Source organism: Nilaparvata lugens, chromosome 3 (assembly GCF_014356525.2).
Source record: "Nilaparvata lugens isolate BPH chromosome 3, ASM1435652v1, whole genome shotgun sequence".
Classification (NCBI taxonomy): Eukaryota; Metazoa; Arthropoda; class Insecta; order Hemiptera; family Delphacidae; genus Nilaparvata; species Nilaparvata lugens.
Genome location: NC_052506.1, coordinates 22,991,950 through 23,008,908, shown reverse-complemented (window position 1 = coordinate 23,008,908; position 16,959 = coordinate 22,991,950). Strand labels below are relative to the sequence as shown.

The following is a 16,959-nucleotide window of genomic DNA, read 5'->3' as shown; positions in this document are numbered from 1 at the left end:
ATTTTCAAGTGTGAATATAACGGTTTGATATAACTTTCTCAAATGAATAGATTTTGTTTTGAACGTATTGAAACATGTATCGAATGATAAAAAAAATCTGGTGTGGCGCACTCACACAACTTTCCTTGCCGTTATGAAAATTGATTACCTGACGCTAGTGTAAACGCGCATCTAAGTCAAAGATCTGAGCCAGCTGGTGACAGTTCAATAACGCTGGATACAACCGAGATCTGCTATTTCTTAATAGTGAATGATTTAATAGAATCAACAGTTGTCAAAAGTTTGCAATTGAATAATTACATTTTCTCAAATTTCAAGCTTATTTTCAATTTTAGGTGAAAATGTTACTGGACATTAATTGAAGAGATTTCCATGCTCAATTTTTTCCACTCGAAATTTTTCGTTTAAATTATATCTGAGACCTGATAATTGGAAAACTAAAATCGAACTTTGCATAGATGGGGCAGAGCTCCTGAAATTTTTACAGATATGGGACTTGTGGCAGTTGATATAGCTTATCAATGATAATTTCGATATAAATTTGATCAAAATCATTGGAGCCGTTTTTGAGAAAATCGCGAAAAACCTTGTTTTTGACAACATTATCGCTATTTTAGCCGCCATCTTGAATTGCATTTGATCGAAATTGTTCGTGTCGGATCCTTATAGGGGAAGGACCTTAAGTTCCAAATTTCAAGTCATTCCGTTCATTGGGAGATGAGACACACACACACACACACACACACACACATACACACACACACACACACACACACACACACACACAGACCAATACCCAAAAACCACTTTTTTGGACTCAGGGGACCTTAAAACGTATAAAAATTTAGAAATTGGGGTACCTTAATTTTTTTCGGAAAGCAATACTTTCCTTACCTATGGTAATAGGGCAAGGAAAGTAATAACCAAGGTCCAAGGCACATTTTTAGAAGTTTTTCACCGGCGGCGGACGAGCATTACTAATTACTACCTAAGTTTACAAAATCTAGGTGGTAGTGGGACGAGTCGGCAGAGCAGGAAACTCTCCAATCGGCTAATTATCAGCTGATTCCCGAACGCTAACCCAATCAGCTGATGATCAGCCAATCGCAGAGCTTCCTGCCTACCGACTCGTCCGCCGCCGGTGCAAAAACGTTTCATGGGGCTTGGCCCTTATACATTCAAATGAAGGATCCAAGATAGAAGATCAAAATTGTAAAGTCACAAAAAAGCTGCATTACAATTCTGAGTAAAATCCCCAGTGAGTATGCATAATTCGTAAGATTTTTTATTCATTAAGAGTCTAGTTACATTGTCGTTGTCGATAGAAGTATTTTTGCTAATGGCAATAAAAAATATTTGATTTGATGAATTAGATTTTATAATAAATTGCCAATTAGCATTAGAAACTTATCTGTTAGAGATTTTGAGTAAGGATTTTTTAATAACAAATTGTTTTTACAACAGCAATGAATACTCTTCAGCTTCAACATGAATCATATTCAAGTTGTGATATACAGAGCGTTCTGAAAAAATAGACAAAATCTGTTAAGCTCTCTACTTTTCATCAGTTTTGAATGTAATTAAGGATTTTTTTAAGGTTGCGTTTTTCTATTACAGACTTATATTATATATTTCTCTTCGAAATTAAATTTTCTACAAGTTCTGTAAAAAAATATTTTGTGTTTATTGCACATTTAACATAGTAAATCTGCTACAAACCTTAAAGGAACTTGTTTTCGGGACCAAGTTTCGCGTATTTCGTCACATATCTTAAAAATTACCGTTGCTGTGCCTGGAAACGGTTTTATTCAATTTCTCAGCTCATTTTACATAAAGTACGCTAAATTGTACATCTTAATTAACAGCCAAAAAATAACCTTAGGGCTTAATTTCAGCAGGGGTACAGAAATTCAGACGAAATCTTCCACCCTGTATAACTTGGGAACCAAGCATTTTCGGACCTATGTTAATTACAGCTTTTTTTCTTCTTTTGATGTGAGGAATCACGCCCTGACTTATGGGCACCTTTTTCAGAACACCCTGTATATAAAATTGTTTAGATATTAAAAAAATGTATGTGCTCTTTTATGACGTAGTCTATACTTGTTATAATTCTAGTAGTTGGCGATAAATGGACTTTGATTTGATCTAGTAATGGACTCACATCGTAGGTGAAGCGCATGTTGTGCAGATAGGTGAAGAGGGCCGTCTTGAGGGTGGTGACCGCGGCTATCCTCTGCTGGATGTTGGCCTGCACCAGCCATGGCTCCAGCAGGCAGGCTATGTCATCCAGGTTAGCCGGAGTCACCGACGACAGTAGCACTTCCTCCACTAGTTTGCCTGACACAAAACTATCATCAGTAATTTATTTATTTACTAGCAGGTAACCCATGCTCCGCAAGGGTCTATTTTAAAACGTGACAAACTGGAGACTTGACGTAATGAAATCTAGAATGATTGAAAATAGGCCTATAACCATCCTCGGTTAATTAAGAATCTATATGCAAAATTTCAAGTTAATCAGTCCAGTAGATCAGACGTAATGATGCGTCAAACATAATTTTCCTATCCCGTACGAATATAAGCAAGTATAAATTACATCAGTAGCGGTAATTACAACATATAGAGGCTTACAGCTCTGTGCCAAAACAAGCCTCATTGAAAATTGATTGGTTAGGAATAAAGAACTAATTGATTAAGAAGAAAGTAGAAAATAATAATACAATAGTCATGAGCAAACATTATAAATATAAAATTGAATTACTGAAAAATAAATAAGAGTAGGTAGTAAGAATAAGAAAAATAACAATAATAAAAGCCTAAGGAAAAGAAAAATTCAACCAAAGTATTTGTGCTCTGCAAAATTATTTTAACATCTAGAATTCAAGATCTGGATAATATTTCTCACTAAAAGTGCGCATATGCCTATTATCAGAGAATTTATCTAGAATAGGATTCAATGAATTGTACAGCCAAACAGTTTTTTGTGCTGTAATCAATAATATTGCAAACATCTAAATCTATTATTATTCTGTAAAAATATATTTATAAGGACATTTTTGGACAAAAGTTTGTTCTGTTAAAATGAATAGTATTTGATGATGATTTTATAGTGAAGTCCACGTTATAATGACAGTATATGATTAACATTGGTATTGCTATCCTTGTCTATCATTCAAAAAAGCAGATAGCGCAATCCGTTGCCAGATCGGTTGTAGAATAATAATTAATTAACAAAATATTTTATCTCAATTATGAAGATTTATTATTTTAATCATTGACAAATATTATCAATCTGTCAATGATAGACAAGGTTAGCAGAACCAATGTTAATTAAATACTGTCATTAAAACGTGGATTTCTCTATAGGGAGAGAAATAACACTATAACTATTAACACTACTCTATAACTACTACGAGGTAAACTATAACTTCGAGAACACTCCAATTCCCATTCAAAATTATAACTAATGAAAGCTCAAATAAAAGTGAATGAAACAGATTCTCACCTAGATATAGAACAGTGTGCTGAGTGAGTAACACCCTTTCGTCGGGGTTGGATCCGCAGTCTGCCGGTAGGACCTTGTCAAAAGCCGATTTGAGAAGTTTGCTTCTGGCTTCCGATCCAAGTGGTGGGGGGAGTTTACTACTCATCCATTAAGGAAAGTATGTGAATACATTAAGTGATCATGAATAACATTATTGTAAAAAAATATTTTGTGTTTATTGCACATTTAACATAGTAAATCTGCTACAAACCTTAAAGGAACTTGTTTTCGGGACCAAGTTTCGCGTATTTCGTCACATATCTTAAAAATTACCGTTGCTGTGCCTGGAAACGGTTTTATTCAATTTCTCAGCTCATTTTACATAAAGTACGCTAAATTGTACATCTTAATTAACAGCCAAAAAATAACCTTAGGGCTTAATTTCAGCAGGGGTACAGAAATTCAGACGAAATCTTCCACCCTGTATAACTTGGGAACCAAGCATTTTCGGACCTATGTTAATTACAGCTTTTTTTCTTCTTTTGATGTGAGGAATCACGCCCTGACTTATGGGCACCTTTTTCAGAACACCCTGTATATAAAATTGTTTAGATATTAAAAAAATGTATGTGCTCTTTTATGACGTAGTCTATACTTGTTATAATTCTAGTAGTTAAATAAAATAGGCCTTATAAAATAATAATAGGCGATAAATGGACTTTGATTTGATCTAGTAATGGACTCACATCGTAGGTGAAGCGCATGTTGTGCAGATAGGTGAAGAGGGCCGTCTTGAGGGTGGTGACCGCGGCTATCCTCTGCTGGATGTTGGCCTGCACCAGCCATGGCTCCAGCAGGCAGGCTATGTCATCCAGGTTAGCCGGAGTCACCGACGACAGTAGCACTTCCTCCACTAGTTTGCCTGACACAAAACTATCATCAGTAATTTATTTATTTACTAGCAGGTAACCCATGCTCCGCAAGGGTCTATTTTAAAACGTGACAAACTGGAGACTTGACGTAATGAAATCTAGAATGATTGAAAATAGGCCTATAACCATCCTCGGTTAATTAAGAATCTATATGCAAAATTTCAAGTTAATCAGTCCAGTAGATCAGACGTAATGATGCGTCAAACATAATTTCCTATCCCGTACGAATATAAGCAAGTATAAATTACATCAGTAGCGGTAATTACAACATATAGAGGCTTACAGCTCTGTGCCAAAACCAGCCTCATTGAAAATTGATTGGTTAGGAATACAGAACTAATTGATTAAGAAGAAAGTAGAAAATAATAATACAATAGTCATGAGCAAACATTATAAATATAAAATTGAATTACTGAAAAATAAATAAGAGTAGGTAGTAAGAATAAGAAAAATAACAATAATAAAAGCCTAAGGAAAAGAAAAATTCAACCAAAGTATTTGTGCTCTGCAAAATTATTTTAACATCTAGAATTCAAGATCTGGATAATATTTCTCACTAAAAGTGCGCATATGCCTATTATCAGAGAATTTATCTAGAATAGGATTCAATGAATTGTACAGCCAAACAGTTTTTTGTGCTGTAATCAATAATATTGCAAACATCTGAAATCTATAATTATTCTGTAAAAATATATTTATAAGGACATTTTTGGACAAAAGTTTGTTCTGTTAAAATGAATAGTATTTGATGATGATTTTATAGTGAAGTCCACGTTATAATGACAGTATATGATTAACATTGGTATTGCTATCCTTGTCTATCATTCAAAAAAGCAGATAGCGCAATCCGTTGCCAGATCGGTTGTAGAATAATAATTAATTAACAAAATATTTATCTCAATTATGAAGATTTATTATTTTAATCATTGACAAATATTATCAATCTGTCAATGATAGACAAGGTTAGCAGAACCAATGTTAATTAAATACTGTCATTAAAACGTGGATTTCTCTATAGGGAGAGAAATAACACTATAACTATTAACACTACTCTATAACTACTACGAGGTAAACTATAACTTCGAGAACACTCCAATTCCCATTCAAAATTATAACTAATGAAAGCTCAAATAAAAGTGAATGAAACAGATTCTCACCTAGATATAGAACAGTGTGCTGAGTGAGTAACACCCTTTCGTCGGGGTTGGATCCGCAGTCTGCCGGTAGGACCTTGTCAAAAGCCGATTTGAGAAGTTTGCTTCTGGCTTCCGATCCAAGTGGTGGGGGGAGTTTACTACTCATCCATTAAGGAAAAGTATGTGAATACATTAAGTGATCATGAATAACATTATTGTAAAAAAATAGTATTTCTTTAAATATTTTTACCATTAAACAAAAGTTCTACTAAGACTAGAAATGTAAAAGATATTTGACTGTAATACAACTGTAAGCACGTGATTGGGTGAGTTTTAAGAACAATTCCAACTGCCCGTACTCATTTTAACAATTTCTCAATTGATTATAGTAAATTATTCTTTGTTTTAATCATGAAACTATTTACATTGTAGGATTGCAATGATGAATGAAGTATTATTTTATTTGATGAAAACCTAGTGTATTGGCGAAGGTGGCTCCAAGTTTCATAATGTTAAGAATAACACATGTTTTTCGATGTGACAGAACACTATGTGCGCCACCATTTGAATACATGCATTACTTTCAAAACTCTCAAGCTTAAAGCTACCTTCGCCGCTTCACTATAATTTTACCCATAGAAAAAGCTGATTAGCAACACTGCCTTAGGCCCGTATGCAGATACTCGGCTTAAACGGAGAAATGTCAGCTGTTCGTTTAAACCCCGTATGAAACACATTATGATAAATGCAATAAATGCAACGTATCGTTTAGCGTTGAACGAATAGTTAGAATATAGCCCTAAGCAGCGTTGTCAGATTGAATGTATTGTTTGTATTCTTTACTAGTTAATAAGAGATTTAAAAGAGACACAATAGCTTACAATCTGGCAACGCCAATATTTGGTCGTATGACGGTTCAAGTCTCAACTTGTTTTTTAAGACATAATTTTTTATTTGTTTTGATACATCAATAAGTGAGGAATATTGATTGAAATTAACAGTGATAGATTTCATTGTGTAAATTAATAAAAACAATATAAAAACTTGTAGTACCCTTTATTATTAAAAATATTTTAAAGTTTTTAATTTTCAACTTGAAAATGACCCAAGTTATGGTCGAGACTAGTCGTTGAAATATTTTAAAATTTTTAATAATAAAGGGTACTACATTTCTCTACTTCAAGTTGAAAATGTCCTAAGTTATGGTCGAAACTAGTCGTTGAAATATTTAAAAGTTTTTAATAATAAAGGGTACTAGAAGTTTTTATATTGTTTTTATTAATTTTTACAAAAGTAGCCCATATAAGTGGAGTGTTTTTATTTCATTGTGTATATGATATGGAATACTTGCTCTAATAAAATTAAGGCTTCTCTTATACCTCAAATTCAATCGTCGAAAATCTAGACAAGCACACAAGTTTCAACTTATATAACTCAAGCAAAAATAAACGTGTTGTATTTTGACATTTTGAAAATCTATTAATGTAGGAAATAATATTTAACTCACAGTACAGAGAAGCCTAATTTTTGAAAAAGCCTTCTCTGGTTGGTTCTCGTGAAATTAACCACGGTTAAAATTTAACCGGCTTTTGTGCAACCGGGCCTTAATCACGTGAGAAATAGTTGAATTATTATACTTGTAAAAATTATGATAGATCACTATTCTATGCATATTTTGTATTTATATCTCTATTGAATCTCAAAATTGTTCTTTTTATGTCTAACAGTTGATTTTAAATTTGAATTGTGGTATAATATTATGACTAATAGTTTATTTTTGATCATGTTAAATTTGAACATTAAGAGTGATTAATTTTTAATTGAAAATTTGTTTATTGTTTATTTAGGACCGTAAATCTTTGAAGATGTGACACATATTACATAACCTTTATCTCTTCTCTGCATTCATGAAATCGTTATAAATGAAAGCGTTTGTATTATCATTCGTCCCCTCATTATCAGCTAGGCTTAAAATACTTCTCAAGTTTCCATCATCATCATCAATCATCATCACCTATAGTGAGGTCCACGGAATAATGGCAGTGGATAAAGATAGAAGAACAGCGTTGCCGATTCTCTGTCTAATAAATTATATTTTTACATTGTCAAAAACAGATTTGGAATCGTTGCGGAGCTAGAAAAGGATAGTGATACCTGCTTTGTCGAATGATAGACAAGGATAGCAACACCAATGTTAATCAAATACTGTCACTACAACGTGGACCTCACTATAGGCTTGAAATACTTCTAGAGAGTTTCCTTTGTGAATAAATAAGATGGAGATAGTGAAAGGATACACTAGGGACGCAGTGGCTCTGAGCAGGAGTGAGTCGGGGGGCGAGGGGTTGCTGTCGATCCTGTTGTGCAGAATGTTGAGCAGATCGCCCCTGCTCTTCAGCTGCTCTTTGTAGACATCTTTGTTGCGGTCCAATGCATCGGCTATGCTGCACAGCATCTGCAGGGCCGCATCACGTGCGTGACCCTCCTACAACACAAAGCAAAACTGAATATAAAATATAGTACGACAAACTATTACAAGTAGTACACCTCACGCAGTTATAACCCTCTAATACTGACCAACTCTAATTAGAGCAAATTCTATCCTGTCTTGTCGTGAGATATCGGTGTGAAAACAGCTAATGGCTGATTTGGCTGTTGGTTTGGTGTATCGACAATGCTAATCATCTGTTGCAATTAACTACTATCATCAAATAGCTAATTTCCTGCAAGACACACTGGCCCGAGTTGAAAACAGAGAAAGGTGGAGAGAAAACGCTAAGCTACATTGAGTTATTAATTGCATGCGTCATTACATGCAATTAATAATCCACACGACAGATTATTAATCATTAATAATAAATTCTTTAATTTGATGTTTACAGTAATATTGGACTATAGAGGAAAATTCCTTTACCTTTTATATTATCATTCAAATTCAAAATTTCAAAAAACCTTATACATATACTCCAACGCGCAATTCATGAAAATCTATTGCCGCGTTCCGCTGTAAATGTGGAACATATAAACATGAATACATAAAGAGAAATGCAAAACTGTCGACTTGAATCTTGGACCTCATTTCGGTCAATTAGAAATGACCAATGAGAAAATACTGTTGATATTAAATTACTGATTCAGGAATTCTTCATGAAGGCATCCTATTCAAATGACTGCACCAGTTTTCTCTATTTTATGTGATTCTCTCGTGTACTGGTGTTACAAAGCCGTTCTTATTTAATTATTTCTGATTCTATCTGCCCTGGTGAAGCCAAAACACTCCTTGAAAATCTCATTTCAGCTGGTTGTATTTTGCTGTCTACTTTTCGTGTGTAAATCAAACTCTCACTTCCATAGATAAGAGATGGAATCGCAATAGTGTTTCCTGCCTTGTTTATTTTTTTTAGATTTCTGTATATATTTCACATATTCTCTGAAATTTCAAAAACGTATTGTGAACATCTTCATCCACATCATATGTCACGTCATTTCCACGGCAATTGCATTTTTTTATTTGTTCTATAATCTCTCCATTTGATTTAAGTATACTTGACTGATGTAAGCGCCGCTTTACCTTGGCGTAGTTGAGCTGCTTGATGAGCCACTGCATGATGGTGGGCTCGCACCGCGCGAGGAAGCGTGCCGGCTCGGCGTGCGCGGCCACCTGCGCGTAGCAACGCAACAGTGTGATGCGCGCGCACTCCACCTGTGCGTCGGTGCGCGCGTCCTTCATCAGGCCGAGTAGTCGCGACGAGCGCTTGTTCAGCTCGCTGGCCGCCAGCGACTCCAGTCGCGCCAGCACCAGCTCCAGGTGCACGCGCGACACTATTCCTGTCGCTTGCGCGCATGCCTACAACAACACATATGGATATGGATCACTGATCTGACAATTGCTTTGGAAATATCTATACTCTGATGAGAACCTCTTGGAAACTTTTAAAAACACAAACTGTTGCTTCTACACATATTTGTAGCAGCAATAAATGAATCATTCAATTTGTGTGCTTTCCAATGAATGTTCATAAAAGTTGGTTAGTCAGTTTTAATCATATTCTGAAATATAAAAAAATAGATAGAGGATGGATGGGTCAACATTTATAGGTAAAAACATAATAAAATAAATAAATTAAATAAACAGTTACACCTTTATTCTACCTTTAATAACTAAAATTACTAATTACATTTTTATACATGTTTTAGAAAAGAATATTATGATCACCCCGACACATATTATTATAGTGGGGTATCATAATATTAGAACTAAGTTTAGTATTAGCAATTTTGTATGTATAATATAACAATTATGTATATGTTTGGTCAATAAACTCCTCTGGTTGCAATTCATTGGAAATCAGAGAAATTATTATTATCCTATTATATTAAGCAAGCAATTTCTGTATATATCTGGTTATTTTTACATCAGGTTATTTTTATATCTGGTTATTTATGTTTTACGGATCTCGAAAACGGCTCTAACGATTTTCACGAAATTTAGAACATATTAGGTTTATGATATAAAGATTCGATTGCACTAGGTCTCGTTCTTTGGAAAACTCGCTGAACGACATTAAAAGGATAATTCATCCTTTGAAAACAGATGATAATTTCGTCGTCTCTCGATAACAGAAGATGTGTGTGTCTGTGTGGGAGAAAGACAGAATTATTTCCAGCTGTGTAATCATATAATCAATCAGCGAGAAATTTTATCTAGCTAGACAATTTAATCGATTTGATCAACATAATCTGATTTGTTGACATGACATGATAATCCTCCTGAACTAGAGTATATAATAATTTTCAAAGTTGATCATTATTTGACAATTTCAAGTGATTAGTAAGTGTTATTTTGTTATTTAATTTGGTTTGTATATAATCTAAATTATAATTTTTTTGTTTTCAAATGTCTGAACAGAAAATTGAACCTGAATTCAAGTGTATGGAACATAACCTACTTTCTGGACTATTTATAGTGTATAAATCAAAATTCGGGAAAGAAACAGTTTAGGGCTGTGCTGTTAGTACTTCCTCAATCATTTTAAAGAATTGTGTTTGGTTTATCAAAAGTCAATAAATAAATAACGAGCGAAGCTCGGTGCCCCGATATTTATTATTATTACACACCAACTCGAGTTGAGTAGATCTACTATCACTTCACCATTAAAAGAAAACGTAGTCAATCACATATAGTTGAGCAGCTCTGTTATGAAACTCATCCAAAGTACAGGGTGAGTATAAAAGGACTACAACTTTGAAAGCACATAAATATTTATTGAAATTACTTACAGAATTCAGAAAGGTGTCATTTTGTTACAAAACACTTCAAGTTTAAGGTGTGGGTGTTATTTTAGTTCGATGTGACAGCCGTTGGTAATGCAACATACATCCCACCGATAATCGATTACTTGCCACACTCGTACCAGCATATCAGGCGTAACTCGTGCAACCGCAGCGATCTGATTGTGATCCGATTTCGGAGGTCATTAAGATTGTCTGTTAGAGACGGAACATAAATTTTATCCGTAATGAAACCCCACAGGAAAAAATCCATCGGTGTTAAATCCGGTGAGCGAGGTGGCCACGCAATTGGCCCTGACGGCCAATCCAGCTAAGTTAAAAGAAATTGTCTAGAACATCCCGAACTTCTCCGTAGAAATAAGCAGGTGTACGGTCATGCTGAACAAGTACCCTTTTAATTGTTTAGCATGACGGTGCACCACCTCATTTCCACAGAGAAGTTCGGGATGTATGTTGCATTACCAACATATGCATGTGCAACTGAGCCTAACAGTTCAAAGTAAAACCAACAATGTTTTACCATAGATAAAAGATAGCACAAAAAGATATTCCTTAGTATAGGGCGTCAATGTTTCAATTTTCAATTTCAACTCAAGCCGATAGTCGTAGTAGTTTTTTCGTGAAGCTATGTGACGCTGGTAGTCTCTCATACTGTGCCGTTCTCACACTCTCACCCCAACGAAACAGTAACAATAGTTAGACAATAACAGTAATAACGTAGTCGACAGTAATCGGCTTGAGTTACAAAAATAGGCTTGAAACATTTGGAACATAAACGACCTATACCAGGGGATATCTTCTTATACTTTCTTTTCTCTATGGTATCTCAATAAATGATACAGTATCACCACACATGATACAGTATCATGTCAACTTGATACACAACACCATGGGATATCTTCTTATGCTATCTTTTCTCTATGGTTTTACCTTGGAATCGGTGAGACTGAAACTCTTGAGCGGCGAGAAGATGACATCGATATTGGAGCTGGCCATCTCTTTGTCGGGCACGTTGCAGAGAAAGAGAGCGAGACACTTGAGCACGGTGGCCCGCTCGTCCACAGAGTGCTGCGAGTGCTGAGTCAGCAGTTTGAGCTGCCCGGTCAGCTGGTCGGCCATCTTGGACATCCAGGCTGCGTCATCGATGCTCTTGAACGTCGACGCCACAAACTCCAGCAGCAGAGAGTCCCACTCGTCTTCCGACCATTCCGACACTGCAACCAATTCAAACATTTCACATTCACTCATTACAAGATATTTTCAGGGTATACAGGGTCTGTATAATAAGTAACCGGACTGACCTCAGGAAATTTTTTATGGGCAAAATATGTACAATTTTTCATCAGATATCCAAATAAAATTTGACTTAAGAGCAATGTTATAATTCAGAAAAAGGGCTGAAACAGACACTTCGTTCTAGCGTGTTTCGGACGCTATTTTCCAACCGATAATCATGAAAATGGTACCAAATTGTTCAGAAAGATTTGGACATCTGGCGCCGTACCGCCAAATTCCAATTTTCCAACTATAAAATGACTTTATAATTCGATGAACTTGGAGAAAATTTGGCAAAGTTTGACGTTCAATAGGAAAAAATTGATCAGTGATATCAAAATTTGGCGGTACGGCGCCAGATGTCCAAATCTTTCTGAACAGTTTGGTACCATTTTCATGATTATCGGTTGGAAATAGCGTCCGAAACACGCTAGAACGAAGTACCTGCAAAGAACTCTATATCGAGAAAGCTTCAATTCCCTACTAGCCTTTCGAAAAAGTGTGGTCGAACTCACTAACACAGTCCCAACTGCTATGATTGTGAGTACACACACTCACACCGGAGAACCGGAAAACTGGTTTTCGGCGTCGAAACAATTGATTGTTTTTGTTCAATGAGATATTGCCCGTCTTCTTGTCTGCGCTATTGTGTTTTATGTTACATACTATATTCATATAATATGCTCTATTATTCTATATGCTTATACAGTAGTTTGACATCCATATTATTATTTATTCCCATTTCATTTCAATATCACATGAAATCTGTACTATATTCTATTTGTACAGCTATTTTGGAGACATGGTTCATTCTTCTCTCATCGAATTCTTTATTATCCATGTTGGGCCATGCATGGCAATTCAAATTCAACTCAAGAACTTTACATGATACTACCCGGGAAAATTTAGTTTTGGAGAGATCAAGTTTTACATGTTTTTTTCTTATACTGTAATTAGAAAACAACCAATCATTCCTAAATTCTCGAGAAAAAGTAAGTTATTGGATAATATGAATGAATAATAGTTCATGCTTCAACGAAAATTTCTGCAATAAAAAATACTTTTAGTATACTGCAAGATTTCCAAGATAAGCCAATTCTCTGTTCACTTTTTTTCATTTACATTTACTTTCTTTGAAGTAGTAATAGGGTACAAGTATTCAATTGGAAGAAAGGTGAAATGCAAAAACTAATGTACAGTATGACACTGTACATTGTCATTGTCCAGGAGTGGTAACGTTGGGGGGGAGGGAGATTGCGCAGACTGCGTCCTTGTCATTGTAGTGAGGGGGGGTTTCAAATAGGGTCAATATTGTAACGACTGACGATCTTCTTGGAATGTTTTCTGAATCGTGCAGAATCACAAATACTTTGCTTCTGAATAAAATTATGCTTATATGAATCATATTTTTTTGGGTTTAGGCGCCTGCTGGCGCCTGCGTGGTAGATCACTACCTCCGTCAGCAAAGCCGTCGTGTGACGTCAGCACAGGTAGGGCTCCTAGACCATAGAAACTCTAGCTGTATAGATCAGCTGAAATCAACGAATTTTTTATTGGTGTAGAAGCCCTACCTGTGCTGCGTTACACAAATGCACTAAGGCTTTGTTTACGGAGGTAGTGGGTAGATTCTATTAAATTCATAATTGACCAGAAATGAATTCGATTGTTTATAAAATAGAAAAATAGACAGTTATCAACTGTCCATTGTTCAGTTGTTTACAGGCCGTTGTACATGGTGATCTGCACTTGTTTTGGTGAATCAGGAATTAGGTACTTCTCGTAATATTTGCTACCATATTAGCCCAGTTCTGAATCGTGCTAATACAGTCACAAGTACTTTGCTTCTGAATAAAACTATGCTTATGAATCATTGTAGCGTTATAATATTTAGCTTTGTTGTATGATTTGAATTTTTGTGCCCTGTTAATTATTTATTTATTTGATTACCACAAACAATATAATGATCGGGAAAGAAAAAACAGGCTATTGCCCAAAACTTTTTCAATTTCCTAATTCAGTTTCAAATTGTGCAAATATTATACATAGGTTATGTCCATTTCAATTTTCTACACCAAATCACAATCTGAGAGTATAGATTAGAATAAAACAAACAATTTTAAATTTTGATAGATTGATAGTAAAACTTTTGTAAAAAAAACGTTAAATTCACAAAATAGAGAATAAAACCACTTAAATTTTGAGCTCGAAAATATAACGTTCACCTTAGCTATATAACAGCTGTTTCATGTTATCATGGATAATAAAAACCAATTTGATTTGATTTATTATATTATTGGAATCATTTTTTGTTTGTGATTTTCCCTGATAATATACATAAATACATTGAAATATTTGATCATGTACTCCAAACAATATTATTACTGGAAAAATTAATTCCTATCTAGAATCAAAATAAATATATTTAAATCTCAAGAATGAAGAATCATGATTTTTATTTGTCTATGCATGAACCATTTTATTAACAGCCTTCAGCACTTACTGTATCTATATAATACTGGTCGTCAGGCTCGCTTCGCTCGCCATATCCGTTTAGCCAGACATTTAGTCTGTACCCCCGACTGGATCGTCGTAACATATGATAAAAATGCTCAAATGAAAAATGCAGGCAAGCGAAGCGAGCCTGCTGATCTCATTCTTGGACAATCCAGTCGGGGGTCCAGGGCTAGACGGATATGGCGAGCGAAGCGAGCCTGACGGCTAGTAGTAATATAATATTCCCAGGAATAGCTCTGATTGAAGTAGCAGTACCTAATCAATTTTTCCGCGATAAATCAGGACCTCCTAAATAGGTATTTAGGAGGTACTTGATAAATTGGTATTTAGGAGGTCCTGGATAAATGCATTTCAATCTTAAACTTGGTGCCAACCTAACAAAGTCAACTCAACTTAATGCCAAATGTGACAAAATTTTTAATTTAGTTACCAGAACAACTCTGTGGGTAGATGACACAAGTTGATAAGTCACATTTTTGAACATATTGAGTTATGCATATGGTTGTGTTCAGAAAAATTAGATCTATAAGATGGTACCATCTATATAATAAGAGAGAGTAGGGTTTTGTTTGTTCATGTGTTCGTTTGTTCGCATCAAAACATGTCAACTTGTGGATTGCATACCGGAAAACGGGAATGATTTAGATTTCCAAATTTTGCACATAGATTTTAAAAGTATCAATCTCGTGCACCTGGAATCCCAAATTTTAATTTTCTTTTTAGATTTTTCAGAATGAATGTTTAAATTTCATTAATGGTACATTCGATTTCATTAAAAAATCACCAAATCATATGGTCGAAATTAAAAAAGGTACATCTCTTTCTATATTGCTTTCTACCTGAAAAAACATAGTTTTGGAACTTCGTTTTCCTGATGCAATGTTTAAGCCTACACGTGGCATGGATTATTAAATTTTCAGCTAGAACAATTCTTGAGACAAATGCTAAATAAACGTCTACAGTTTCATCAATGCTGTATCAGCAATATGAAAACGCATGCAGATCTTTCAATGAAGGTGTTGTTATTTAGATAAAGAAATTATATTCTTCCAGTTTTATTTAATTAAAATTTCAAAATTATTCGAGCCCTGATAGAATGACTGACTCACTGTACATAGGCCTATTTTGAATTCTTCTAGATTTCATTACGTCAAGTTTTAAGAAAGACCCTTGCGAAGCACGGGTTACCTGCTAGTAATAAATATGTTGTATCTCTTTAAATAGCTGAGATATAGGCCTTTCTCAAGCCTGATAGAGCATTTTCTTCCAACCCCAAGTTGACAAATATTGATAAGTACATAAATATCTCAACACTCTTCTACCGGTTTGTATTATAATCCAATTATCAAAAGATGGCAAAATTTGATAAGTGTATGTACTGGTAGGCTATTATAAAATCTGAAAATCAATAACCTCTATTGAGAACTACATAACCCATACAACTTTGCAAACAGTTCAAGTTTGTTTAACTTGATCAATACTTGTAAATATAATATCAATTAATTGTTGAAAAATATATTAAAATTTCTAAATATCGATTTTTAAGATATTTCCTATACTGTTACATTGTGATTTGAAACATTTGGCAGATGGCAAAACATGATATCTCTGACATCACTAGCAAAAATCCTCAATTAAATAAATTCAATCCTCAATTTGAATAAATGTTTTATTCCTTGATATTTATATTCAAATAGTCAATGATCAGCTGATTATATTAGTGTAAAATGGGTAAGAAAAAATATGATAGATAATTTTTGCAGCTATGCCAAACTTTCAAATTGCTCTCCTGAAAGTTTACAAATCAGCTTGTGTCATCTACCCAGAAAACTGTTTCGAAGAGGTACTCTCTCTAGATTATAGTTCTATATTAACATATGGTATGGACATTTCAATTATAATTTTAAGATATTGGAATAAGAAGAATATACATGCTAAAATTCGAACTTTAAACCCTTAAAAACCACCCTTAGAGTTAAAATATCGCCAATAGATTTCTTAGTGAGCCTCTAAAGGGCCAACTGAACATACCTACCAATATTTTAACGTTTTTGGTCCGGTAGATTTTTAGTTCTGCGAGTGAGTGAGTGAGTGAGTGAGTGAGTGAGTGAGTGAGTGAGTGAGTAAGTCAGTCAGTGAGTGCCATTTCGCTTATATATATGGATAGTGCACTCATATATTAATGAACTTGTATGTCGATTTAGAAGAATTAGTCAAATGAAGTGTTCTTTGATAACACTGTTGAAGCAATAGAATACATCTATAGCCAGGCTACTCAAAAGCAGATCAGTCATGTTAGAACAGCCGCAGAATGAGTAGACAA

At 34.7% G+C, this 16,959-nt stretch overlaps 1 protein-coding gene across 2 annotated transcripts in view; it reads right to left on the bottom strand.

The window, feature by feature from the left end:
- The window catches only part of LOC111047619 (maestro heat-like repeat-containing protein family member 1), a 68,570-nt gene that overhangs the window by 17,853 nt on the left and 33,758 nt on the right, over positions 1-16,959 (bottom strand). For both annotated transcript variants that reach the window (XM_039423320.1, XM_039423321.1), the window contains 5 exons: positions 11,778-12,061; positions 9,127-9,402; positions 7,853-8,040; positions 5,577-5,713; positions 4,234-4,409 (listed from right to left, as the gene is read on the bottom strand). In XM_039423320.1, coding sequence (XP_039279254.1) covers positions 4,234-4,409; positions 5,577-5,713; positions 7,853-8,040; positions 9,127-9,402; positions 11,778-12,061 — 1,061 coding nt within the window. The remainder of the gene's footprint in view (positions 1-4,233; positions 4,410-5,576; positions 5,714-7,852; positions 8,041-9,126; positions 9,403-11,777; positions 12,062-16,959) is intronic.